Below are 27821 nucleotides of genomic sequence, written 5' to 3' on the forward strand. Positions count from 1 at the left end.
ACCAAGAGTTGACACTAATTCAGTAGTACTTGACAGACTGAACATTCTTCAAGTAAGTAAATCAATCTCCAACGCAACAGATATAATAACATTGCAAAATAGTAAAACAATATACTGTGGATGTTGAAATTATTAAGGCAAGACATCTGTAGGGAGAGGAATCGAGTGTTTCCTCAAGTCCAATACCTTCAGAGATTTTTTTAGTAACTTGATTTTGGAAACACGCTTTGAATTTAGGATATTCTGGTGAGTAGTTTTGCTCCTCTAACCGTGTCCTAAGAGGTATTGTCCACTTCTTCACCAGCACTCTCATCTCCTCCGATTGATTCTTCGGCCTGTGACAGCTCGAGAGTTCGGCGGATCGATAGGTTGCGTCTGTTGCCAGCGTGTTGCTGGGGGAGCGAGGTCCGATTTGGTTTCATTTAACTTCAGCGGAGAATTTTTTTCCATTTTATGAAAAATGGCGAGAGAAAATACAATGAAGCTGTCAAAGAACTTGCTGAGGATGAAGGTACGGCGCTGCTTGGCGGGTCGGGAGGCCGGGCCGGGCCGCAGCCTGGGCGTCTGTAGGCCCGGACCCCGCACATCCCTGGGCCGGGGCACAGTAGGAGAGCCCGGAATCAGAGCTCCAGACCATGCGGGCAACCTCACCAACTCCTTGAGCATTTTAAAGCGAAATAAGCTCCCTGTCTCAGAAAATTGCACAGCAAACCTGGTCTCTTCACACAATAGCGTCTGAGATCAAACATTATTGCAGTTTTACATTTCAACAGCTTTACACTAGCTCTGCTTTCTGTTTCTAAGAAGTAGGAGCAGGACAACTTCCGCCGTGGTTGATCCTATCCTGACTCTTTTATCTCTCTTTCCAAGTTCTGGTGAAGGATCTTTGATCTGAAACATTAAACCTTGATTCTCTCTCCATTGCTACAGCGTGACTTGCTGAGCACTCAGCTTTTACTCCATCTGCAATAGTTTACTCAGAGTTGCACATCTTTACTTTATTCTATGCATATCAGAGTGAAAAAAATAAACAGGACATACTATTGCAACTCCATAGAACGCCTGCATTTTTTTTCTGGTACAATTCCATACTATATGGATGTGTTGATTGTTTTTGGTCAAATATGGACAATGGGACCACTGGATGTGTACCAGCACAGCACCAGTAAATTTGCACCACTTCCTATCAATTTGAGCATTGCTAAGGTTTTTTTTTAAGGTAACCACAAACAATCCTATCTCATTGTAAGAGCTGTATTCATTAATGCAGATTTCCATTAGTGAATTAAGCTGACTGGTTCTTCAATGTTGCAGGCCTGTCTCGATTGAGGAAACTTTGGTGGCAAAATGATAAGTTTAGGGAGCTTTGGTTTACAAAGGAAATTGAAGGTTTGATCTGAAATAAGAAGAAAGCATATGTCAGGTATAAACATGTGGTTTCAAATGAGTCCTTTGATTTTTATAGGGGATGTAGGAGAGAACTTAAGAAAGAGGACATGACATGGCCTTGGCAAGCAGGATGAAGGAGAATCCCAAAACCTTTTATAAGTATCTTAGAAGCAAGAGGGTAGCTTGGAAAGAGTAGGTCCTCTCAGGGACCAAAAATGAAATCTGTGTGTAGAGCCCTGAGATATGAGTGGGATCCCAAATGAAAACTTCTCATTGGTATTCACCAGGGAGAAAGTTGGAGAATTACAGGGGGGCTATGCTGATATTGTGGAACATGTCTGTGTCAAGAAGGAGGAAGTGTTAGAGATTTTGGCACACACTAAGGTGGATAAATCCCCAGGGTCTGATGCTGTGGAAAGCAAGGGAGGTGATCGCTGGGGTTCTGACAAAGATTTCTGCATTTTTGTTAGCAACAGAAGACTGAAGGATGGCTAATGTTATTGCCTTAAAGTGGGATAAGCCATGAAACTACAGGCTGGTTAGCCTTGCATCAATAGTGGGGAAATTATTGGAAAAATTCTAGAGTACAGTATTTATTTTCACTTGGAAAGGCAGGGACTGATTAAGAGGAGGCAACGTGCTTTGTGCAGGAGAAATCCTGTCTCACAAAGCTGATTGAGTTTTTTTTGAGGAGGTAACTAAGAAAAGTGATGAAGGCAGCGTGCTGGATGTGGTTTACATGGACTTCAGCAAGGCTTTTCACAAAGTCTCAAATGGCAGGTTGGTCCAGGGCACCTGGGATCCCAGATATGTTGACAAACTGGATCCAAAATTGCCTTGGCGACAGGAGGCATAGAGTAGTGGTCAAAGGGTGTTTTTCTGACTGGTATACCACAAGAATTGGTGCTGGGACCATTGCTTTTTGTTGTATACAAATTACTTGGAAGAGAATGTAAATGGACTAATAGGTAAGTTTGCTGATAACAAAAAAAAATTGGAGTAGTAAAAATCATGTTTGAGTCCTTGCCTGGTTAACAGCAAATGCCACAAGCTCCTTACCAATCATGTAACAAGCAACGATTAACTGTAGAATTAGTGTGCTTTACCATTGGAACGTTGATCTCTGATGGAGCATGCAGCCTAACTCATCAACTCTTGGTTTTACTATTTAAGTGCAATGCTTTAACAGCTTTTCCCTTCTTCTACCTAATCACAATAAGCACTGAACCTGGTATTAGTGTGTATTCTCATACTCAGTTTCCAGCAGGTATCGGCCAATTGCTTTCAGTGACATCATCTTGACTTCAATGTTTGACCTGATGTTTATTAGTAGGCCACCATTTCCTTGTGTACTGGCATACAAAAAATGCTTTTGAACCACAATCCGTCCCGTTAGTGTAGAGCTTCTTAGTTGCACTAGTTGTTGTGAGGAAGTTGTTTGAACTGTAATTCCCAACTATTGGCTTCTCTGAATGACATCAAAAAGGACAATTCTTAAATAAGGGATCAGTAGAGCCAGACAATAATATTATTGGCACAGTTCATTTTTTTTTCTTTGCAAACTGAAATAGACTGCAGATTCCATTGTGTGGATACTATTTGATAGAATATAAGCAATTGGAAAGGCCTTATATACTTGTGTATGGTTTGGTATTGAGTACAGTTTTGGTCTGCTTACCTAAAAATCTACTTGCCATAGAGGGAGTACAGGAAAAATTCATTAGACTGGTTCCAGGGTTGGTGGATCTGCAATACAAGGAGAGGATGAGTAGAATGGGACTCTAACTTAAAAAAAATTAAAAGACTTGACAGGCTAGATGTAAGGTGGATGTTTCCCTTGACTGAGGAGCCTAGAACTAGGGAGCACAGTTTGGGAATAAGAGTAAGCCACTTAAAACTGAGGAAAATCCTTTACTCAGTGTGGTGAACTTTTACCCACCCCCACCCCCACGCAGACCTGTGGAGGCTCAGTTCTTGTGTTGATTCAAAAGAGATCAATAGCTATCTGGAGATCAAGGATATCAAGAGATATGATAATACTGAAAAATGGTACTGAGGTAGAAGATCAGCCGTGATCTTGATGAATGACGGAGCAGACCTGAAAGGCTGTACAGCTTATCTTTCAGCAGATTAGTTTGAGAAAAATCTGAGATCTCAATGCAGCTTCAGTTTAAAACAAAATGGTTTGGGAACTTGCTGACAGTGGCATACCATTTGCACTTGCTATTAAAGTACAGAAAAACTTTGCACTTAACTTTTGTGGAATCCCTGATGTTAACTTACTCTTGAATGAGCTCTAGATTCTAACTGGCAAGGTCCTGTATGGTGATATAGGCTGTACAATGAAGTGTCATCATATTGATAGGCTGAAATGTGTGTCACCCACCAAATGGCTAAAAAAAAAGAAGCTATTGACAAGGACTTTGAAAGTTTCTGAATGACATTGGTCAGGCCAGACTTGGAGTACTGTTCAGTTCTGGTCGGCACACTACAAGAAGAATGTTGTAGCATTAGAAAGAGTGCAGAAGAGATTCACCAGGATATTGTCTGGATGCATTCAAAGATTATTAAGAATCAACAAAATAAATAAAATTAAAATTATCACAATATTCTTAAAAAGTTACTTTTATAAGTAAATCAAAACAATTAAGCAAACACAATGAATTGAAGAGTGTCACCTTCTACCTGACCTCCCTCTCATCTATTCATCTCAATGCAAATGAATAGTTTAGCTACTTCTGTACCATGCCTAACTTGGTATACTTCAGTGCGCAGATTCCCCAGAATAAATGGTGAGGCAATCATCAAGTTTGGTTTGCCACTGCTCTCATGAAAGTGCAGCATTAGAGCACCATCAGGAAACTGCTGGTAGAGTTCGGTCAGCAAGTTTGCAAAGCCTATGTTTGCACAGAGTCCAGAACCGCTATTGCTCACAGGGGGTAAATACCAACACTTCGCCAGGGAACTGCCAGCATCATATATCAAGTTCTGTACTGATGAAGCAGGTGTTTCCCAGCCTCAGGAAGTGACACAGTTGACTGCATTGATGGTTTAATTAGCACATTAATTGCATGTGGTAATAGGAAAACAAGCGCACCATTATGGTTCGAAAAACAAAGATTTAGACTGCAAGTTAATCAGCTCCTGTGGACTGCTGTGAAGCTCCTCTTTTGGTGATGTGGCCTTTTATCAAAATCCTAATTACATTTCATCTTTCCATAATTTTAATGTATTCTTGTGTTGCTCTGGTGTGTGGAATTTCATTTGGATGATGTAGATCCAGTGTCCTATATAGGTATCCTCAAGTAAGGAGGGGCATTTTTGGAGCTTTTGATTGCAAAAGTTCCTTTATTTTCCACAAAAGTCTGTGAATTATGTTGCAGTTTAAAATCTTGTGCATTGATGAAAAATCATAGTTATTCAGCTTTGAAAACTGAAAAAAAAAACAGCACAATAAAATGATTCAAAGAAAGGTTATCTCCTTTGAAGGTTACATTGAGCAAGTTTCTCTCTAATATAAATGACTGTGGTAACTAGAGCAGCGAATTAATTGGAATCATACTACAAGTCTGAAGTTTAGCTGTCCTGTTTTTAGTGCTGACATATTTCTTTCTGGAATAGCTTATGGGAGTGAAAGTATGCTCTATTTGAATGGAAAGACAGAAAATCTGATCAATGGAAAGGTTGGCATCTTACCTACCTGTTCCTGAACTACTCAAAGCAATATGAATCCAATAGATGTTTGATTATTTCAAGTAATACATTTGTTCATTATGGACTTCTAACCAAGCTAACTCTTTAAAAAGTGACATTTGGTTAATACATGCTCGAACGCTCAGTAATTGCTTTGTCTTAAAGTTTATGTCTTAAACATATGAGGCATTTTCATAACTAACATTGCTTGGCAGAAATTTTAAAGCCATCAGCATTTCATTGTAGTTGAATCATCAGCCCTTGGTATGGATCAGAAAGTCATACTATTTATCAATCAGCTTAGTTTTGATCACGTTGGTGCAGCATGATTAAATAGCAGTTTTCAAAAAAATATGGCTATTTCTTGTTATAGAACGAATCTATTTAATACAATAGCAATAATGTCAATTAGTTTTATAATTTCATGACAATGACTTTTGGCTATAGTTGTTATCTCTGTGTTTTAGAGATGCTTTTCAACCAAGGACAGTATCAATGAATATATCCCACCACTCAAATATCATTTACCTTAGCTATATCACAAGCACTGTTTTAGGAGCTTAGCTGCAAAAGCCCAATCACACTATGTTAAGTTCTCTTTTGTATTCCATATCTGTCACTTCAAGTTCTACTTTTGGAAGTATTATCCTGTTAACCATTAAGATTGTAAATGTGGCCTGGATTTTGCAGATAAAAGTGTCACTGCATTTCACATATTCTGTCATCTTTCTATATTTTAGTGCATTAGTTATAGTCTTTTCACTTTTTTCCTAATCTGCTTGAGCAGAACTACATGATTATGTGTTGTTCAACTAAAGATAAATAAACCAATTCTTAAAAATATGCTTAAAATCATTTTAAGTGTTCATTAATTTAGGGAAATAAATGCAGGTGATGCACTTTTGTGGCCTGACCAAACAATTAGTTTTAAATAAATCTTTATTATAAAATAGCATGCAAAAGAGTTAGATCCCTGTGTTTTACTTGACCTGCTGTTTACTAAGCAAGTTCAGAGCTACTGTATTGTCCATGTGATATAAATTTCCTGGATTTTGTATTTTATGGGTGATTGCAAATTTCTCCAAGATGAAAAGAGATTTCTCCCATTGCTGTCAGATTTCTAGTTGGGTTAAATTATAAGCACAGTTCAGAAAAAGGAAAATTGTATATTTTCTTACACTTTGTCTAGTCGTTGGAAGATATTAGTATAATTGCATTCAAGAAGGATTTTCTTTTTCCCCCACCACTCCTCACCCATTAATATCACTTTAAACAAAATCACCTACCGTTATAGAGATGATATTTTGAGCATAATATAATTAAGTTTTTATGGTGTAATGGCTCATTGATTTGTATTATATATTCTATTTTAAGTAGACTTTTGAAAAGTATGCCGAGTAGGGAACACAAATTTACTTCAGACATTGCAGAATAAAGGAAAAGATAATTTCAATTTTCTCTTAAGTGGTCATCTAAATGTTAGAAATTGAGATTACATTGCTTTTAATCTATAAAAATCAACTGGTAGTTTTTTTTCTTCAATAGGATTGTAATATAATAAACAAGGAGTATTATGGAAGAAAAAATAAGTTTCTTCTTTTAAATAACAATTTTTGTGTTCTCGGGACTCCCAAAAGACTTGACAGGGAATGAATTACTGTAGAAAAGTAATCATTGCTGTTTTATAGGCAAGGACTGTGACCTCTTCTTGTGCATGGCCAAATCTCTCAAATAGTATCAAAATGGGGTGATTGTTGGTTAGGACCTAGAAGGTCTTGGCTACTCTCCTAAGTCATCTGTGAGGTTTTTACTTGGTGTTATCTAGTATATACTATTTTTATTTGTTCCCGGTATCTGTGATTTTGTTGCAAACTTCCCATGATTTTAATTCAAATACCATGCAGGGAAAAGAGAGAGAGGATTGGGGAAAAAAATTATCTTTGAAATGCCAGTTTTAACTTTTATGACATAATTGCATTATTTTACTTAAATCACCAGTAGTAATAAATAATGTTAACATAATTTCCGAAGAATGCTAACTTCTTTCAGAGAAAACAAATGGCTACTTTGTAAATCCCTACACAGGAAAGCTGCAAGAATCTCGTCAGGATCACATGGGAAAAAGCATAAAATAAGCAAGTGTTCATTTATTGATATAGCAAAAAAATGGTGATATTTGTGACCATATCTAAATCGAAGTGTGGATTCTGCAATATCTGGCCTCCACTATCAATGGGCTGGATTGTCTAACCTGCTTCCACTTCTAGGCCAACATCTATCCCACTTCCAGATTTTCCTTCTTTCTTGTGCACCACTCCTGAGCTTTGCCATTTGCCCACCTGTTCCAAGACTCTAGACTAAGAATTTAGAAAGGCTAGCTTCTGAAGCAGAGCCCATTCATCAAACAATCACTTCCCTGTGCTGGTACAGTGAACTGCACTGCACCAGCATTTTGTATTAAAATGATAGTTATTTGGGTAAAACTATTTTGCTGACACAATTTAATCACATGATTCAAATGTCTTAAAATGTGTATATATAAAAAAAAGCATTTAAGTAGTTTAAAGGTGCTTTTCTCCCAGAAATGAATATACTTACTTTTGCAAATTACTGCCAGTAATAAAATTAAATCATACTCTTTTCTGCTTTTATATGTTGTGTGAGCAACTTAGCTGCAAATTTTGGAGTTCATCTGCAATGTTAAGTAATGCTATCAGAAATTAAAACCTTATATTATTTTAATTATGTTTATTTTTCCTTTTGGATCAGATCAAATTCATCGTTGTTCTATTACCACATAATCAGAATATATAAGGGTCTGTGGTTGTTAAGTCAACAATTTAAAACTTTGTTTAAAAGGATTCTTAGAAGAATTTACATTAATACTTGATTTTTTTTTGTTGCAGTTCATGCAGAGGAGTTTGGATACAGAGACCAAGCAGCAATTGGAAGAAGAGGAGAAAAAAATAATTAGTGATGAGCACTGGTATTTGGACTTGCCAGAACTGAAAGAAAAAGAGTAAGTGAACAAATCCTTTTGAAGATTCATTAATCACTCCAGTTAACATTTCCCTTCCTGAAAAATCTCAGGTTAGTTTTTGAGATTTGGAGTTCTTAGTTAAACTTATTTCATTGTTGAGTTCATTAAGTTAATTTAATTAGACTTGATTTAGAAAGCAAAATAAACATACTCAATGTAATGTCCATGGCTTCAGATTTTGTAAACTTGCTGTATCATTAAATAGTCATCTTTCTACTTTACACTTTATTTGCATGTGATCCTTTCTAAGGTCTTGCAGCATCACTATATGCATTTGATGAACAGAGTGTATAGGTTTACCAAATATCTGTATTATTTTTCAAGATTTTAGGCAAGTAAATAGTTAATCGAATCACGTTTAGGTTGTAATTTCTGAATTTAGCACTCAGCAATATTTAAAAATATAGTTTAGTGTTGATGCATACAGTTGAATAATTTTTGTATTAAATTAAAAATTACTTTAAAAACAGTTTAATTTTGTTTTACCATTCTTAACAGTTCTATAGGAGTAACTGTTTAAGATCAACGTGAATTTTATTTTACAATAGTGGTTGAGAGTATGCTTGAAAACTTTAGTGCTATGCACACCCTGCTTGGTCTCTTTATCCAAACTCCTCTGCATGAACTTCAGCAGAACAAAATCAAGTATTAATATAAATTCCTTTTGGATCAAATCAAATTCATCGTTGTTCTATTACCACATTATTACTCAGTGGATAAAGCGGCATCTGGAGGCAAAGGGATGGTTAATGTTTTGGGTCAAGATGCTGCATGTCTTGTGAGGAATGGTTGAAAGGGCTGGTGCTTGCATTTGCTGGAGTTTAGTAGAGTGAGAGGGGATTTGATTGAAACATAAGATCTTGAGCGTTTCTGTTCACTGTTTAAAAGTAAGGGGTCACCCATTTAAAAAAAAGAATGAGTAATTTTTATTCTAACAGCCATGAGTCTTTGGCACTCTCTTCTTCAAAGAACAGTGGAAGTAGACTCTTTGAATACTTAACAGATTCTCGATAAAATAATACGTTGAATGCTTACCACGGGAATGCAGAGTTGAGGTTAGAGTCATAGAGTTATACAGCACAGAAACTGCCCCTTTAGCCCAACTCATCTATGCTAACCAAGATGTCTCTCTGAGCAAATCCCATTTGCCTCCATTTGGCCCATATCCTTCTCAACCTTTTCTATTCACGTACCTGTCCAAATGTCATTTAAACATTGTAATTATACCCGCCTCTACAGCTTCCTCTGACAGCTCATTCCATATGCCAACTACCCTCTGTGTGAAAAAAATTTCCCCTCGGGTTCCTTTTAAATCTTTCCCCTCTCACCTTAAGTTCGTGTCCTCTAGTTTTAGACTCCCCTACCCTGGGAAAAAGATTGTGGCCATCCACCTTATGATTTTATATACCTCTACAAGGTTACCCCTCAGCCTTCTATGCTCCAGGGAAAAAAAGTTCCAGCCTCTCCTTTAACACAAGCCCACTAGTCCCAGTAACATCCTCGTGAATCTTTTCTACATCTTTTCCAGCTTAATGATATCCTTCTTACAGCTGGGTGACCAGAACTGCACACAATACTCCCAAGTGTGGGCTCACCAACGACTTACACAGTTGCAACATGACATCCAACTCCTGTACTCAATGCACTGACCGATGAAGACAAGCATGCCAAGTGTTTTCTTCACTGCACTGTCTACCTGTGTCACCACTTTCAGGGAACTATGTACCTCTACCCCTGGGTCTCTCTGTTCTACAACGCTGCACAGAGCCCTACCATTTACTGTGCAAATCCTGCCCATAAGACAACTGCAGGTAAATAATGGGAACAACATCACCTGCAAGTTTCCTTCCAAGTCAACACTATCCTGACTTGTTCATTCTTGCTGGGTCTAAATCCTGGAATCCCTCTCCCATAATGTTATGGGAGTACTTTCACCAGAAGGATAAGATAATTCATGATAACTCACCACCACCTTTTGAAGGGTATTTAGGGATGGGCTATAAATGCTGCCCTTGCCATTGTGAACTGCAGCCCAAAAAAAGAATTTTAAAATGCCAGATCATTGTGCAGTTTCATAGCAGATGGTTCATTTCACTCTTACTCTGTGAACCTTTCCCAGTGCTCCACTTCTATTTGCATTCATTATTTGCTTTATTCATTGCAGATTTTTCAGAATACCAAGCAATGATTCCCATACAGTAGCTTTTTCCAGAAATTGGTAATGTTCTAGAGAGGATTGTGCAAACATGCTTTAAGCATTGTCAGTACGCCAGGTCTGAATTCCTGCCATGCATAAATTCCCTAATATCTTGTATTTTTTCCACTTATGCACGTTCATGTATTGAGTTTTATTAACTTGCTTTAAAGACATTCTTTTTGTTTACCAGAAAAATGCTGATCTATATTCCATATGTAGTTGTTGCCTGATGATATTTGCATTGAAGCATCAGCAGCTATGACATAATCACAGCACTAATTTTATCAGATGATAATCAGTGGGATGTAACATTCATTCCCAGTTTATTACTGGGAAATAATATTCATTGTATTGTGTTCATTCTGGCATAGAACAAATCATTATCATCTCCCTATGCAGTAAGATGAGCAGAGTGCTTCATCCAGAAAACACAAAATTCAGGCTCGAGATATATGGATGGTCATATTTTAACTATTAGTTTCTCCCTTGTTCTATGTGCATCCTTGGTGTCTGTGTATGCAGCAGTTGTATTTTGTTGCTTCTGGTGATTAAATTGGGCACTAATCATGAACATATTGAGAAATAATGAAATGTTAACTTGTTTTCCTTTTCCACAGATGCTGCTTGATCTGCTGAGTGTTTCTCGCATTTTCTGTTTTTTAAATCATGATATATTGTCTGTTTTTAAAATCTCCACTTGCACAGGCTTCCATCATGTTTAGGATTCATTGTTTCAATCTAACTAGGTGATTCAGTTGCCACAGAAACCAAGGATCCCCTTGATGCATAATATATTGATAATTGATATTGATATATTGTTAAAATTATGAATATACCTGAAAATAAGGTGCCAGTCTGGTGCAGCTATAACAGCCCCATGCTGAACACAATATTGCATACAACTCGAGAGAGCTACGCAATCTCACAACCAGCAGATAAGATCAAAATTCTGCTGTTCTGCCACATCTGGTCATGAGTGATGGTGGACGATTATAGCTGGCAGGAACGGGAGGAGGCTCCAAGAACCTTGCCATAATCATAAAATAGTGAGGCAGACATGCAAGTCCTAACAATGAAGCTGAATCATTAGTAACCACATTCAGACAGAAGTGTCGAATGGATCCTTCTCAGCTTCCTCACAAGATCCCCATCATCCAAAAGCTAGACTTAAACCAATTCAATGTAGTCCACATAATATCAAGAAACCACTGAAATCAATAAATGCAGCAAAGCCAATGGGACCAGACAACATTCCAGCTCTAGTGCTAGAAACCTGAACCATGTCTTTAGCTAAGCTATTCCAGAAGTTACAATATAAATGTCTACCCAATTGTTCTAGTATGTCCTATTCATGAAAATCGGGATAAATCAAATCAGGGTTACTATTGTCCAATCAATTTTCTCAATCATCAACAAAATGATAGAATGTGTCATAGGCAGTGCCATCACGTGGCACTTTCTTGCCAATAACTGCCACCCATATGCTCATTTTGGATATTGCTAAGACCTCTCTGCTCTATCCTATCGGAGTCTTAATTTTAATGTGGACGAGAGAATTGAATTCCAGAGTTGAAGTGACTGTGACTGTCTTTTACGTAGAGGAAACATTTGATTGAGTATGGGATCAGGGAGCCAAAATAAAACTGATGTCACTGGTTGCCAATTCCCCCATCATCAACATCTCTGTGGTCACCTTTGGACAGGAACTCAGCTGGACAAGCCACATAAATGCTGTGGCTACAAGAATAGGTTGAAGTATCTGGGTATTCTGCGGTAAATGACCTATCTCTTGACACCCCAAAGTCTTTTCGCCATCTGTAATGCACAGGTTAGATGGTTAGCAAGCCATCCACCACTCCAAACATTTATTCCCTCCACCACCAGCGCACATTGGCTACAGTGTGTATCATTTGCATTGCACCACAGTTACTTGCTTGGGCTACTCTGACAGCACCTCTGAAACCTGGGACCTCTACCACCAAGAACAAGGGCAGCAAGCGTATGGAACACCACAACTTGGATGTACCCGTCCTAGTCACTAATCAGCCTGAATTAGAAATATTTTGCTGTTCCTTCATCATTGCTGGGTCTGAAACCATCTTCTCATGTTTAAAAGGTATTTGGACAGGTACTTGGAACAGAGTAAAGGGATATGGACCTAATGCAGGCAAATGAGATTAGAGTAGATAGGCATCACTGTCGGCATGGACAAGGTAGGCCAAAAGGGCCCATTTCTGTGCTGTACGTTTCTATGATTCTCAAAGGCAATTAGGGATAGGCAATAACTGCTGGCCTTGCCAGTGATGCACACAGCCTGAAAATTGAATAAAAGGAAAAAATTACATATACTTTCTGCAGTACTTGCAGGACGTTGGCCTCTGCCTTCAATTCAGTTACTCTGATCAACTTCATTTATGCTGAACTAGTAGCATACAGTTTACATAAACTACTTAATTCTCAGCTGATCTTTTTTATACAGAGAGTTACTGCATTGGGCAGGACGTATTGGTCCACATCTTGCAGTTTTTCCTTTTGACTTCATCCTACTGCTCTTAAACATTATCTGTGAATGCATCATTTAGCCCAAAACTTTGCATCCTGAGTCATGTTGTACACAAAATTCCATCCAACAATTCCGCCAACCATCTATGTCGGAGACCTCCATTGGCTCTGTATTTTATGTCGTTCGTTGCTTTTTCATGTCTTTCTAGTCTTTGTCTCAACTAAATAATATTTTCCAATCCACATATTCTACCTTTAGAACCAAAGTATTTTTGGCTCAGATAACCACGATATGTATGGATTCTTAAGTGCTCGGAAGGCAGTCTCTAGCTTAAATACCTATGGACTCGCCCCACTGAGAGTCAAAAATGTAGTAAAAGTTAAGGACAGAGGTAGTTGGTGTCCACTGAAAGGAACATTTTGAAGAACTCATCCATTATTCTGAGTGCTGTGACGGCAACCAATTGCCGTGAGACAGAGGAAACAATTCAAAGATATCCTCTAAGTTTCCTTGAAAAAGTGTAGCATTCTCACCAATTCATGGGAATTCCTAGCCAATGACCATTCAAAATGGAGCTGGAACATTCCAGATGACATTGGGAACTTCTGATACATTTATCAGGACCACATGGTTTCCTCCCCCTCCTAAAGGTTTACAGAATGCTGCGTTAATTGGTCACTGTAGATTGCCCCTAATATATTAATGAGTGTTAGGGTTTGGTGTGTGTGTGGGTTGATGGAAATATGAGGAGAATAAAAACTGGATTAGTAAATGGGTGCTTGATGGTCAGTGTGGACTTGGTGGGCCTGTTTCCAAACTATGACTTTATGACTCTAAATGAAAATGTTAATGCTGAAGTCCCTTTTATTCCTGCTGATATTGAATTCTACACTTGTCTGGTCTCCTGCAGCAGAAATTATGATCCGAACTGTTTATTCTCCAATTTATAGTCATCTCAAGTCATTAAGTCCTGTAATTTTGCTGTTTTCGAAGTCTCTGCCATGATGACTGTCCTCTAACTTCTTTCAAAAGTTTCTTTTAAAAACATCTTTTTGCGCTGCTTTTAACTTCATCTGTGAACTCTCTCTGGGGTAAAAAAGATTGTTAGTTAACACTACTGTCAGTTTCTATAATTGATCATTTGATAGTATATCACTACTTTTGGTGCTGTTAAGCATTTGCAACTTTTCGGGTATCCTGCGACATAATGGACTTTAATTAGTGGGAAATAAAACTTTTTGTCTGCAAAGCCTACATTTTGTTAGTCCTAATAGTCAGCCCATGGACCTGGAAATGACATTTTAAGAAAACTAATAATTGCTAAAGCAATTTCTATACAGTGGTCCTGTCTCTCTTGTTTTGTGTAAGCTACTGATTAGCATGCAAAATAGTGTCACTGAATAATTTTAACTGTCACAAGTAATATCATACCTTTCTTTGCATTGTATATATTTGAAAACATTTCTTAGAGGTCCCTTATGTAACAATTGACGTTATGGGTAATTTATAAATTCTGTAAATCATGAATTCATTTTTAGGACTAATGTCTGAACAAATGTTATTGCAATGTTGTATATTTGGCTTGTCAAAACGAGATGCAAATGCCTTATAAATTTATGTTTTGGAATGTAATTTACAAAGTTATAAATTGTATGGCAGATGATCTATCTCCTTGGCCTTGAACAGTGTATGAGATTGATTAATGAATAACCCAATTACATGAAAACTTAAGAAACAGAAAAGGAGTAGGCCATTCAGCCCTTGTGCCTGCTCAACATAAGTAAGATCATGGCTGATCTTTTAGCTCGGTGTCAAATACCTGCACTAACACTATATACCTTGAGTCCTTAATCTCCTAAAATTTATCAATCTCTGACTTCAATATACCGAGTGAACAGGCCTCTTGGGCAGAGAATTCCAAAAATTCTCCATGGGTGAAGAAATTTCTCCTCTCTCTTCAATGGCTAACCCTTATTTTGAGATTGTGATCCCTAGTTTTAGATACATGTTTCAACCTCTCTATATTTAAAAACTGCTTTGCCTTCTTTCTCTCTACCACAGTGGATGACCTCACAGCTTCTATATTTTATTCCAATCTGTCTTGTCCTCTCCATTCACTTGGTCTGTGTATGCCCCCTAAAAGCCCTCTGAATCCTCCTCACAATGACAGTGCCATCCAGCTTTGGTTCCCTAATCCTTCATTGATATAGATTGTGGACAGCTGGTGCCCCAGCATTAATCCCTTTCGACACTCTCTCGACCCAAAATGCCCCATTTATTCCTAATCTCTATTTGTCTTTCTTTTAGCTTTGTATCAAACTCATCTCACTCCAAATTCGACTCTCTGATCTTGTTGGCCCAATACCAAATTGCATGTGGCTCAAGTGATCCTATTTCCTTAAATGGCTCCCTTCCCTCTCATTCATCTTCAGCAGAACTTCCTCCTTTATTCTGTAGCATTGGTTCCTATGTGGACCCACAAGAACTGGGTCTCTTCCCTTCCATTCTAAGTTCCTCACCAGCCTCGAGATGCCCTTAACCCTAGCACTAGGTTGGCATCACAGCCTTCAACACTCTCACATGCAGTTGCATAGAACAAAATCCGTCCCCCTCAATATACTTCCCCTACACCGCTAAATTCTTTGATTTCCCCAACTTGAAGAGCTCCTTGTACCATCATCCTGCAATCTCCATTTACGTTGAAAAAGGGTCCAGGACTTCCATAGCTTTTGGGAAAGTACAAGGGTTGAGGCTCCTCCAGTACTGCCTTCAGGATCATCATATCTGCCACACTCATTGTCAAAACCACCTGTCTCTCTTGATTAACTAGTTCTCTAGTAATTAATCCATCAGTACTTTGTTATTTCCTTTTTACATTTTTATTATTAATTAGGACAGACCAATAAAAATTGGTTAAATGATTTATGATAAATGTATGTGTTGAAACTGTATTTTGTCAGCTAAAGATTTGTGTTTGAGACCTGGTTTTGGGGGGGGTACAGAAACCTTAAGTAAGATTTTGGTGCAACAGTATTGAGCCAGATGGTTCTTGATCCAGCATATGTCCTCAGTCCTTTCCTGCAGAATCCCAGCAGTCACACTAGTCTTCTGTGGCCACGCAATTCCCAATGTTCTGGACAGATCAGTGGCACGAGTTGGCAACTAAGTCTCAGACAACAGATCCTCAGGTGCTCTCTTGACCTTGTGACAGCTCCTGGTGCCATATTACCGTTTCTAAATGTCTCCAGTGATTGGTGGGAGGCATATTTAAACAGTTGAAACACAATTAAATAGTTAAAACATTTTTTTTTTGATTAAAAGATTTATTTAAAATGTATTTACCTTGGAAATTAATTAAAATATTAAGCAAAAAAAGCAATTAAGCTTCACTTTTTCATGAAGGTCAGTGACTCCATTCAAATACCAGCTACGGGTAACATACTGGGAGGCCTGATACAAAGCATATCCAGCCCCTTAGCTCAGTATGACGTCCAGTGGTAAAGCTGGAGGTTAGATGCAGTATCATATAACCTCCAGCACCTTCTTACTTATGTGCTGCAGTACACAGAAGTCTAGCACACATTTATACACCTACACTGCAGCTAGCTAGCAACTCACTGTGGAACCCTGGTTAAAGATCAGTGGATGCAGAGCCAATGAATAAATTTTAATACATTGGTTACAGTAGAATATGAATGATTGCTTGTGATTTTCCATCACTGAATATTCTGGTTATTGTTCTTTCAAAATGTTTGTATTTTTCTTAATAGCTAATGCTGCCAGTATATTTATTTGTTTTAGAAATCATATTATTGAAGAAAAAAGTTTTGTGCCTTGCGAAGAGTTGCTGTTTGGCCGAATGTCCTTTAAAGGTTTTAACCCGGAGATTGAGGTATGGTGGTGTTTTGAGTTCAGAGTGCTGAATGACTTCATTGTACTTTTATACAGCAATAAATGTTCTGGACATCATATAATTAAACAAATATTATGGGATGTGCTGCTGGATGCCTAGTCTTGAAATATTTTAATTCAACATCACTGATCGGCGAAAATTTGAGTAGATTTCAATTTATACTCTAGGTACTATGCCTGCAAAGAATGGAAAGCTTAGGTTAAAAATTTTTGTTTTCACCAGAATGTTATGATATACAATGTGCCACAGAAGTAATATTGTGAGCTGAATCCATAAAAAATAATATGAAAAAATGGAAGATAAGCATTTGAAAACATTAAATTTGAAAGGGATTTGGTTATGTCAAAGGGAGTGGATTTTATTGAAAATCTCATTCAAAAAGCCAGCACTGACATGATGGATTAAGCCTCCTGTGCTGTGAAATATTGTGATTCCTTGAATGCCATAGGAGAGGAATTGAACAAGTCTTAAAGGTGCTAATGGTGAAGTGCCAGTGGGAAGAGACTGAGTTAAAACAGGTGCTGATAAAACTTGAAGGACCATATCTTCTTAACAGAACCAAGTGACCTTAGTGGAATTGGAGGCAAGAGAGAATATTACATGGTGGGAGGTATTGGATCCAGTCAATAAACAACATCTTGGATGTAACAAGACATGCAGAGTAGTACAAATTGAAGTTCTGTGATTGACAGAGGAGTACACTGGTGACCCCCCACGTTACAGCCAATCGGATAATGAAAATTCGCCCTTGCAGAATTCACAACTAACAACCCAAAAATTTCAGAAACAGAATAAAATCTGCTCTCACAGAATTAATGTGCAAAAAAACCAAAAACACAAAATTTTTCTTTTTTCAACTTGTGTTTCTTCACAAGTGCGCAGATGACATGGCTTTACAGTACTGAAGATTGTGATACAGACCATTTTCTAGCAACGCAAACAATCCCCAGCCTGCACCCACTCCCATAATGCTGGGGGTCCCTGTATAGGTAAAAGTAAGAGTAAGATCAGATGTGATGTATGCAAGTACTTTTGATGCATGTTGAAGTCACAGTGCGAGAGATGAAACGGAACTGAAGGCATTGGAAGAGACTGCAGTATTTGCTGAGAAGGATTTAAACAGAAGTCTTTTTTTTAAGGATTGAAAACATTTGGCATTAGTTTTTGCCCTTAATGTATATTTTTAGAAAATTGGAGTTGTACACAGAGTAACAAAATATTAGGATTGCAGCTGCAATGTATGTGTAGTACCAACTATAAACAGAAGGTATACTACCGATGAGATTAAATCAATTTGTGGGTCTAGCCTGGTCTAAAATTAAGTTCAGATTCAACTGTTGGTACAGTACTCAGATGGAAAATCAGCGGTCATGAATTAAAATTACACCATGGGCACTTCTGGAGTTGAAATTGAAGTCAATATATCTGCTAACATATGAACTAGTTGCTATTTATTGAAATAAAAGACTCACTTGGCTCATTAATATCCTTCAAAGTGCCTAGTCTTCAATCTCACAATTTGGTTTACTATTAATGTCATCTGAAGAAGCCTAGCAAACCACTGAAACGTAAAGCAATCAATACCTGTCGTTGCAGTCTTGATTATTGACAAAGACTTGTCAGTGCTGCACACTCCTAAGAACAAAAAAACGTAAAAACATCCTATTAACTTTAATGTTCTGCAAATACCAGCAAATTGCTTCTGAACAGCTAAGCCTTTCTCTTAGTTTTAAATTCAGAAAGTAAACCACAACAAAAATTTATGAGCTATTTGTTGAAGACAACCAACTATAACTGCATTCTGCAAAATGCTGAATGTCCAAATAATGCAGAAACATTACTTTTATTACAGAAACTAGTGGCACAGATGTATTCCAAGAATGAAAATGAAGAGCCTGAAGATCAGAGCAAGATGGAAGTAGATGTTTCAGATGAAGAAATGGCTAGGAGGTAAGCTACTACATTCTAAGACCTGTGATTCAACATATTAGGTTGAATTCATCAATCAGACCTGGAATACAGAATGTAGTAACTTCAAGTTGAAGATGAAACATGTATTTCAAGACAAATAATGAATGTTAAGATTGCAACTGTTTTTGAGGTGTTCAAGTATATCAGTTACAAATGTTTTTTTTCCCATTACAAAAATCATAAAGCATGAAAATACTGCTGAAGTTTAAACTGCAAATAAATTAGAGAGCCAGTGAACTTTAAATGGAATAAATGATCCCAACTTGTAAGGCAAAAAAGTGGATTAGTAGATTTATTGGTGCCATCATTTTGATATTAAACAATAGCACTGTACAAAATAATTGCATGCTCAGAGATTCATTACTCAAAATTATCTCTATCTCCCATTTCACACTCAAATTCTGTGCAGATTTGTGCAGAAATAGCATTATTGTACTAGGTTTTTTTTCCATTTTCTCCTTTCTGGACACACACATCTCTATTTACTCCAAGTGGCTATTTTTCCTCTAGGAGGCCACCAGTACTTGTTGATTAGTTCTGCAATCATGGAATAAAACAAATTCTGGAGATATAAAGCATTTGGGCAGCATCTGTGGAGAGCTAAGCCGAGTTAACATTTCAAATTGATGACCTTTCCCCAAAATCATAATAAAAGGTCATTGACCTGAACTGTTAACTCCATTTCGCTATCCAATGAGCACATAGAACATAGAACAGTACAGCGCAGGAACAGGCCCTTCAGCCCACTAAGTCTGTGCTGACCATGATGCTGATCTAAACTATTACCATCTACCTGTACGTTATCCATATCCCTCTACAAAACATCAACACTTCCTCTCTACCCATAGATGCTGTTCGACCCACTGAGTTCCTCCAGCAGATTGTTGCTCCAGATTCCAGCATCACTTGTGCCTCCCTCTGTGTATCAATCCTCCTAAGGGTCCCTCCATTTGCTGTATTCTTTCCTCTTGCATTTGATCTTCCAAAATGCATCACCTCACACTTGTCCATATTAAACCCCATCTTCCATTTCTCCACCCAAATTTCCAACTGATCCATATCCAGCTTTATTCTTTGACAACCTTCCTCACTATCCACAACACCACCAATTTTTGTGTGATCTGCAAACTTACTGATCAGACCACTTATGTTTTAATTCAGATCATTAATATATATCACAAACAATAGAGGTCCCAGCACTGATCCTTGGGGAACACCACTAGTCACCCTCTACAACTACCCTCTGAATTCTTTCACCAAGCCAATTTTGGTTACACTTTACAAACTCCCCAAGGATTCCATCTGATTTAATCTTCTGGACTAGCCTGTTATGAGGGATCTTGTCAAATGCTTTACTGGTGTTGGTGTAGACAACCTTCATTGCTCTACCCTTATCAGTCATCTCCATTGCTTCCTCAAAAAGCTCTATCAGATATGTGAGACAAGACCTCCTCCACACAAAGCTATGCTAACTATCCCTAATAGGTCCATGCTTTTCCATAATTCCAGAGTTATTCCCCAATTTTTTTATCTCAGATTTTGAACATCTATATTGTATTGCTTCACTAATCATTGGATGGGATTATGCTACAGATCCCCTCTTAGTCACATTAGCTCCTAGCTTCACCTGAAGATGCAGAAATTGTTTTCGATAAAAAAATCAGAAATGGAAAGCCAGTTATTTTTGGAGACATAAGAGACTGCAGATGCTTTAATCTGGAGCAGCAAACTAAATGCTGGAGGAACTCACCAGGTCAGGCAGCATATGTGGAAGTGCAGTCCCAATGCAGGGTCTCAACCTGAAATGTCAACCACCCTCTGCTCCACAGATGTTGCCTGACCCACTGAGTTCCTCCAGAAGTTTGTTCTTATTCCTTCATAATATAGGATTGCTGAGGCCAGTTATCATGCTCTCACTAGGGTGTAGCCTGGATCATCCAACTGACCACATGACTGGACCTGGCAAATTTAGTTTGTAATAAAGATCAGCTGTTTCTGGAGGAAAATCTCTAATTTGTTGTGTAAACAATAATAATTACTATTGTCCTCTTTCAAAAACTTTCAATTGCCTTGCGATCTCTACCTATCATACCTGCCTTGTTCCTTTCATGATAGGACAGTGTTTTATAATGAATCCTTTTGATGTGTAGTCACTTTTGTAAAGTAGGTAATTTGTAACCAATTTTAGGATAATTAGCTCCCACAACAATAGTGTGACATAACTAGATTATCCTAATTTAGTTAAGTGGCCCTTGCCCCTCTTCAAAATGGTATCATGAGATCACTTATATCCATCTGAAAAAAAAACTTTTTTTTTCATTCAAGATTGTACTTCCCAATGGTAGTGCACTGAAGTATCAGTCTAGAATTTTCTGCTTGAATCCTTGGAGGGGGATTTGACACCCAAATCTTATGACTCAGGGACAAAAGTGCTGCCAGAAGATTCATGGTTGAACATGTGATTTTAATGAGCAGATGGTGCAACATAATGCTTTGGTGGCTTCTTTGTCCACTGGACGAAGGCCATAAATAGAGTGAATCCTCTGCTTTTCTGATACATGATTAGAACTATTGGAATATTTCACCACTTTTTTCAGAAATGGACCACTTCTCATTCCCTTTTGCTGGAAATAGTGTTATTTCAACATCTTTAATTTAACAGGTTTTTAAAAAATTTCCTCTAATCGTCCAGAGCTTTTATAGAAAATAAGAATTCTTTCAAAAAGAAAGCAAGAAAAGCATTCTTTCTCTAATTCCATCTTCATTCTTCCCTGTGGCCTTAGCTCAGAATACAAATATAAATCCTTATTTACAGGATGAGAATCTAGTTCTTTATGGTCCAGATGCCGAATGACATTCCTAATCAGTTTATCTGTATGGTCATGTTAACGACTTAGAGATTAAAAGAAAATTCATGGAGAACAGATTGATTACTTCTGTATCAGTCACAATGATACTAATGGCTCTACACATGATCAGATTTAAAGTAAAAGATTTTTTTTTAAATCAGATCATTGTGGTAGAGAACTGCAAAGTTTCAAATCGTGCTTATTATGGCACACTTGCTGATCTCTAATATCTCTGCTGAAGCATTATTAATATCTCTAATATTGCACTGTACATATTGACAGGTCTAGCTTATGCTGCTAATCATGCTGCAGATCCATGAATAATAATTGAATCTTAAAATGTAGTTATTAATAAATGTCATATTTTTCAGCAGAGAATCCTTGTGGTACTCTTGGGTTTTTGAAACAGCCAAGTACCGCTATGCTGCTTGTTATTGAGAGGTTATTAGCTACCTGTCCATTAATCTTTATTGCTGAAATAGTTGTTTGCTGGTAATTTTATCTCTTGAAAAGGATACCTCAAGTTTCTGTATGGAAAATAGTGTACAGCAAATGTGGTTCAGTGTACATTTTGAAAGTTTCATAATTTACTGCAGTAAATCGTGCTAAGAAAAACCGTGTTGACTGCATTAAAGTGAATTGCTGGCTTCTTAGTTTCTGCTACGATCTAGGGTAAAGCCTATTTCTCAACAATTTTGTATTTCCCTGTGACTTTCATTTTCTTCTGCTGAATGATCTCAGCTACCTGTTTGCTTCTTGTGGCTGCCAAATTCACTCATCCTTCATAAATCTCCAGGGATTCTTCACTAGATTGGATTGGACTCGAACCCTCAAACTCTTGTTGCTTCTGATCTTAAATTTCACTGCAATGCTGGGCTTCGCTGTTGTTGGTCCTTGTATTTCATTCCCAATGCTGCTTGTTAAATTGAATGTATTGATGGATGCTCTTGTAACAGATGCTACAATGCACCTTCACTGGTTCATGATCATCTTTAACCTTTCTCAGTTCTCTTCCCATGACTTCAAACAAAGCATCCACTGATGGTTTGCCTTTTGAGTACCTCAGTGAATCAGTCCCTCTCTATGACCTGTAGACCTGAATATTAGTTTAAAACCTTTACGTCATCCACCTATCAATTTCATCTTGTAACAGATTCTTAGACTCTAACTTTGTACTTTATCACATAATCTCATATCTGAGCTGTATTTATAATTAGAACAGGATGTTTGCCTTGTGATTTGAATTTCCGTTTATTTGCTTGCACATTTTGTCTTCAGGTCTATACCTGAGCCCACCTTACTTATATTTTTCCCTGTTGAGCACTTTTACCCTCTCTCCTTTCTATCATGCAACTTACTCCTTCCCACTCTTGTACTCTTCCGTGACTAGTGGAATTCCGCAGAGATCCATACTGGGACCTCTGCTGTTTGTGATTATATATAGATGACCTGGATGAAAATGTGGATGGGTGGGTTAGTAAGTTCGCTGACAATACAAAAATTGGTGATGTTGTGCATAGTGTAGAAGATTGCCAAAGGATACAGTAGGATATAGATCAGTTGCAGATACAGATAGAGAAATGGTGGATGGAGTTTAATCCAGCCAAAAGTGAGGTGTTGCACGTTGGAAGATCAACTATAAAGGGACAGTACATTGTTAATGGCAAGACCCTTAAAAGTGTTGATGTGCGGAGGGATCTTGGGGTCCAAGTCCATAACTCCCTGAAAGTGGCTACACAGGTTGATAGGGTGGTAAAGAAGGTGTATGGCATGCTTATCTTTATTAGTCGAGGTATTGAGTTCAAGAGTAGGGAAGTTATGTTTCAGCTTTATAAAACTAGTTAGGCCACATCTGGAGTATTGCATTCAATTCTGGTCGCCTCATTATAGGAAAGATGTGGAGGCTTTGGAGGGGGTGCAGAAAAGGTTTACCAGGATGCTGCCTGGATTAGAGGGCACGTGCTGTAAGGAGAGGTTAGACAAACTTGGGTTGTTTTCTCTAGAGTGGCGGAGGCTGAGGGGAGACTTGAAGTTTATAAGATTATGAGAAAGGATAGCCAGTATCTTTTTCCCAGGGTCAAAAATGTCTAAGGGCATGTACAAGATGAGAGGGGGTAAATTCAAAGGAGATGTGTGAGCCAAGTTTTTTTTACACAGAGAGTGGTGGGTGCCTGGAATGTGCTACCAGGGGTGATATTGGAGGCAAATACGATAGAGGTGTTTAAGAGGTTCTTAGATAGACATGTGAATGTGCAGAGAATGGAGGGATATGGAAATTGTGTAAGTAGAAGGGATTAGTTTAGTTAGGTATTTAATTACTAGGTTAATTATTTCAGCACAAGATCATGTGCCGAAGGGCCTGTTCCAGTGCTGTACTGTTCTATGTTCTATCAGATTGTATTCTCTGTGGACAAGTTTATAGCCACACTCGGCCTCACTGGTCATTTTCTGGATGACCCTGAATGGAAGTACTTGTTGCTCTCTGAGCAATTTGCTCTCTCTGCTTTATTGTGGATAATTGTATTGTCACCTAATCTTTAATAAAACATAAATTAAAAGTATTAAACATATGCCTCTTCTGAAGCCTTGCTGCCAGTTAGCCAGGCTACTGATAGCAATAGCACATGAATGGAAACAAAAACTGCAGCTGCTGAAAATAAAAAAAATTATAATAGAAAAATACTGAAAACACTCAGCAGGTCAGGCAGCATCTGTGGAAAGAGAAACAGAATTGTTGTTTTCATCTTAAACACTTTCGAAGGGTTACATGTTTCTCTTTCCACAGATGCCACCTGACCTGATTGTTTCCAGCATTTTCTGTGTTTTTTATACTGATAGAATATGTAGCCCTTATCAGTGAAATACACTTAGACTCCATCCCATGTCTCCTTTCGACAATATCATCTTGATTCATAAGAACATAACAAATGGAAGCAGAAGTGTGCCACTCAGCCCCTCGTGCCTACTCCACCTCAATAAGATCATAGCTGAGGTTTTACCTCAGTGCCAGTTTTCTGCACTAACACCATCTCTCTTGATTATCTTAATATCTAAAAACTATCAATCTCTATCTTGATTATACTAAGCAACTGAGCTCTGCAGACCTCTTGCATAGAGAATTTCAAAGACTTCTGGGTGAAGAAACTTCTTCTCATCTCTGTCTTCAATGGCCAAACCCTACTTTGAGACTGTGACCTCTGGGTCTGGACACCCCAACGTAGGAAATATCAACTCAAGAGACACTAAATTCAAGCAATAGGTCCATTCTACTTAATCTCTCTTCATTGGACAAATCTGCCATCCAATAACTAATTTGGTGAAGCTTTGGCGCATGCTTCCATCACAGATATATCCTTGAATCCTTGCCTTTATTTGGCAATGATTCTCCACTATTCCCTTAGTCTTGCCCAGCATTTCCTACTGAGGTATTCTCCTTTTCTCCTTCAGTCTGGGTAACTTTTCATTATCAATAATTTGTCTCATTTCCAGTTTGCTATGCTGCCTTCTCCCCTGATGTTACTGTTGGTTCACTCCTCACTTTATTTTTACGTGAACAGATAATTTCTCGTCCTTGCCATCTCTGACTTTGTGATTCCATTTTCTCAATCTTGAAAAGGTCACTGATCTCCCTGATCCACTTCCAGTGATGTTGCCCTTTGAGGAAATACTGAAGTGCCAGTGCTTTGCTATTGACAAAGATCCTTTACCATCTTGATAAAATATTTACTCAGGCATCATGATTGTTGCCTGGAATGACCCGGACTTCAGTTCTTCAAATCCGAAGGTTGTTGATTTGTTTGTATCTAGTTCACATCTGGTACAGCTGTTCTTCCCATGTGATATGTACTGTAGCTTTATTCTCTTAAACCAAATCTCTCAACTCTGGCATCATCATAGTGGATAGAAAAATGGCTTCCATGTTTACCTCCAATAGTATGAGGAATTCATGGACTTAGTCAATAAGCAGTAGAGGGAGTTGAACAGCCAGTGTTCAACTGTCTTTGCTGTTTTTCCTTAACTTCCAGATTTTTCTTTCCCCAAAGCTTTTCCAGTGCCCCACAACTGTTTTGCCTATCCCCCCTTATGCTTGCTGTAAGCTCATCTGTTACAACAATCCTTGTATCTGACTTTTTAACTGTAAACTTGACAATTCCAACATTTTTCTAGCTAGTTTCTTGTCTTCTATCCTCTGTAATATGAGGTCAATCAAAACCTATAATCCATATCCTAGCTCGCATCATGTCCCATTCACCAGTCACCTCTGTATTTGGTCTTCAATGCCTCAGTCTTAAAATTCTCAAACTTGCATTCAAATCTTTCTGAGGCCTCATTTCTGAACTTCCTCAGCCTTGCAGTCTTATGAGATCTCTACGTTCCTCCGATTTCTTTTTATCACTGTACCTTTGGCAGCTGTATGTAAAGTTGCCTAGCTGTAAACACTTCGAATTTTCACACTAAAATTGTGTTTCTCTTCCTTGAAGACCTACTACTTCAAACAGGGGTTGGGTTATCTTTCCAATCTTCTTTTATGACTCAGTATCAAATGTTGTTTCAGCACTTTCTAGTGAAGCACTTTGGGAGATTTTACTCTATTAAGAGTGCAAGATCAATGTTATTTGCTGTCTTTTTGACAGTGAATTCCACCTCTCTATCCCCACTAAACTGCTGTCCCCTCCGATTCCTCACTCATCCTCCTTCCCCGTAAACTGTCTCTCTCTGCAATTCAAAACTCCAACATCGTCCCTGTTCTCTGTAATTGCAGACCACTACCACCCTCCATCTCCCACCATCCTCTAAACTCAATTCATTCCCACCACTTTTTATTACTATCTTCAAAAGTGTTTCCTTCCTTACCACGTAGTTGAAATGGTTCTGTTCAAAGGTGCAGATGATGTTCTTTGATCTTGATCCTAATGCACAATCCCTGTTCAACTTCTGATGCCTTTGGTGTGGTTTTCTATGCTCATTCAAAGTCTCTCCTCCATTATCCAGCTCAATAAATTTTCCTCTGTTGTCATATCTCTACAATTCAATTCAGTTCTCTCCACTACTCAGCCAGCTTGTATCCTAGACTAAGCAGCACCAGAACCTTTATGAATTATTGTATCAATATCTCAGGAGTTCCCTGTACCTGTAGGGGTGGTTAACATTTTGGTTAGGTGAATCATTTTCTGGACGTAGATATAAAAGGACTTCATCTTAAAACTGTGGTAATTTGGAACTCATGCTATGTTAATGTTGCATTCAGTGAAGCTTTATCAAATCTTGTCTTTTTCAGATACGAAAGCTTAGTGGGGTCTATAAAAAGGAAGTTTACCAAGAAACGAGATCGATCTACTCTTCAAAGTGAAGAAACAGAAGGTAGCACCAGAGGTGGTAAAGTCAAGAAGACATTCATGAAGCCTCAAGAATAAATTACATAAGTGTAGCTTTGAATATTTTCATAAGCAAGGGGATGAACTTCCTGTGTGAAACTCTGCAGCAGCTGGCTGCTTGTTGTTAATTAAGGAAATGTATGGTTTGTTTGCATCCAAATTTTGGAGTTGGAAAGTTTTGCAGTTTGTTGCATTGAGTATTTTGAGAGAAGAAATGATTTTACTGTTTCCTTGTGTTGAAAGGTTACTGGTTGTTCTCTTCTGCAATCCAGCAGTATGTTATAACATCTCAAGTGATCAGTTCAATTATGCTCAATAATGAGCATATCTTGGGACAGAACAATATCAAAATCCAAACATAATATTTATGGTTTTACAGTTCTGAAAGAAGATGAGGTAGTCTTCCCTGTCGGATTTTCTACTGATAATAACTTAAAATACCAAAAACATAAATATTCTGTGATAAGGATGTTCAGGTTTCTCGTTCTCTTAGATGTATTTATTATATGCGTTAGGAAGCCAAATCAAGATTGTCAGGATTTGAAGTCCTCTATCCTAGCTAGATTCCAAAAAAATCCTGAGATTAAATTCGTACATGATGTTAGCTAGTCTGTCATTCTCTACCAAGGGTTGGTAGTATGATTTTTACTTTTCAGCTCTGAACCACTGAAATCATTCTTTCATGGCAAATTGGAAGGTCAGCTGCAGTGTAACTGTGGAACCATTACATCATTTAATGTGCAATGCATAATACAACATATTTGAACATCATGTTGGAACTTCAGCTTGTTTTGAAAAATTAAAGTACATTTAAAAATCTGAATTTTTGAATGCCTATAAAAAGTAATGGATATTTATTAAAGATTTTACTGATTTTTAAATGTAAATGTA

General features: G+C 37.9%; 1 protein-coding gene across 1 annotated transcript; it reads left to right on the top strand.

Moving 5' to 3' along the window:
• Positions 1 to 27821, top strand: mphosph6 (M-phase phosphoprotein 6). Its single transcript, XM_052028354.1, has 5 exons — positions 1 to 511; positions 7989 to 8101; positions 16624 to 16714; positions 18588 to 18685; positions 26834 to 27821. The coding sequence occupies exons 1-5, from the start codon at positions 461 to 463 to the stop codon at positions 26967 to 26969; spliced, it is 489 nt and encodes a 162-aa protein (XP_051884314.1). The 5' UTR covers positions 1 to 460; the 3' UTR covers positions 26970 to 27821.

This window comes from Pristis pectinata, chromosome 13 (assembly GCF_009764475.1).
Source record: "Pristis pectinata isolate sPriPec2 chromosome 13, sPriPec2.1.pri, whole genome shotgun sequence".
Taxonomy (NCBI): domain Eukaryota; kingdom Metazoa; phylum Chordata; class Chondrichthyes; order Rhinopristiformes; family Pristidae; genus Pristis; species Pristis pectinata.

What these genes read in the sequence shown, in the direction of transcription:
- mphosph6 (XM_052028354.1), top strand. Translation starts at nt 461, where the DNA reads ATGGCGAGAGAAAATACAATGAAGCTGTCAAAGAACTTGCTGAGGATG. An exon ending in AGAACTTGCTGAGGATGAAG is followed by an intron (nt 512 to 7,988) that starts GTACGGCGCTGC and finishes TTTTTGTTGCAG; the next exon opens with TTCATGCAGAGGAGTTTGGA. An exon ending in GTTTTAACCCGGAGATTGAG is followed by an intron (nt 16,715 to 18,587) that starts GTATGGTGGTGT and finishes CTTTTATTACAG; the next exon opens with AAACTAGTGGCACAGATGTA.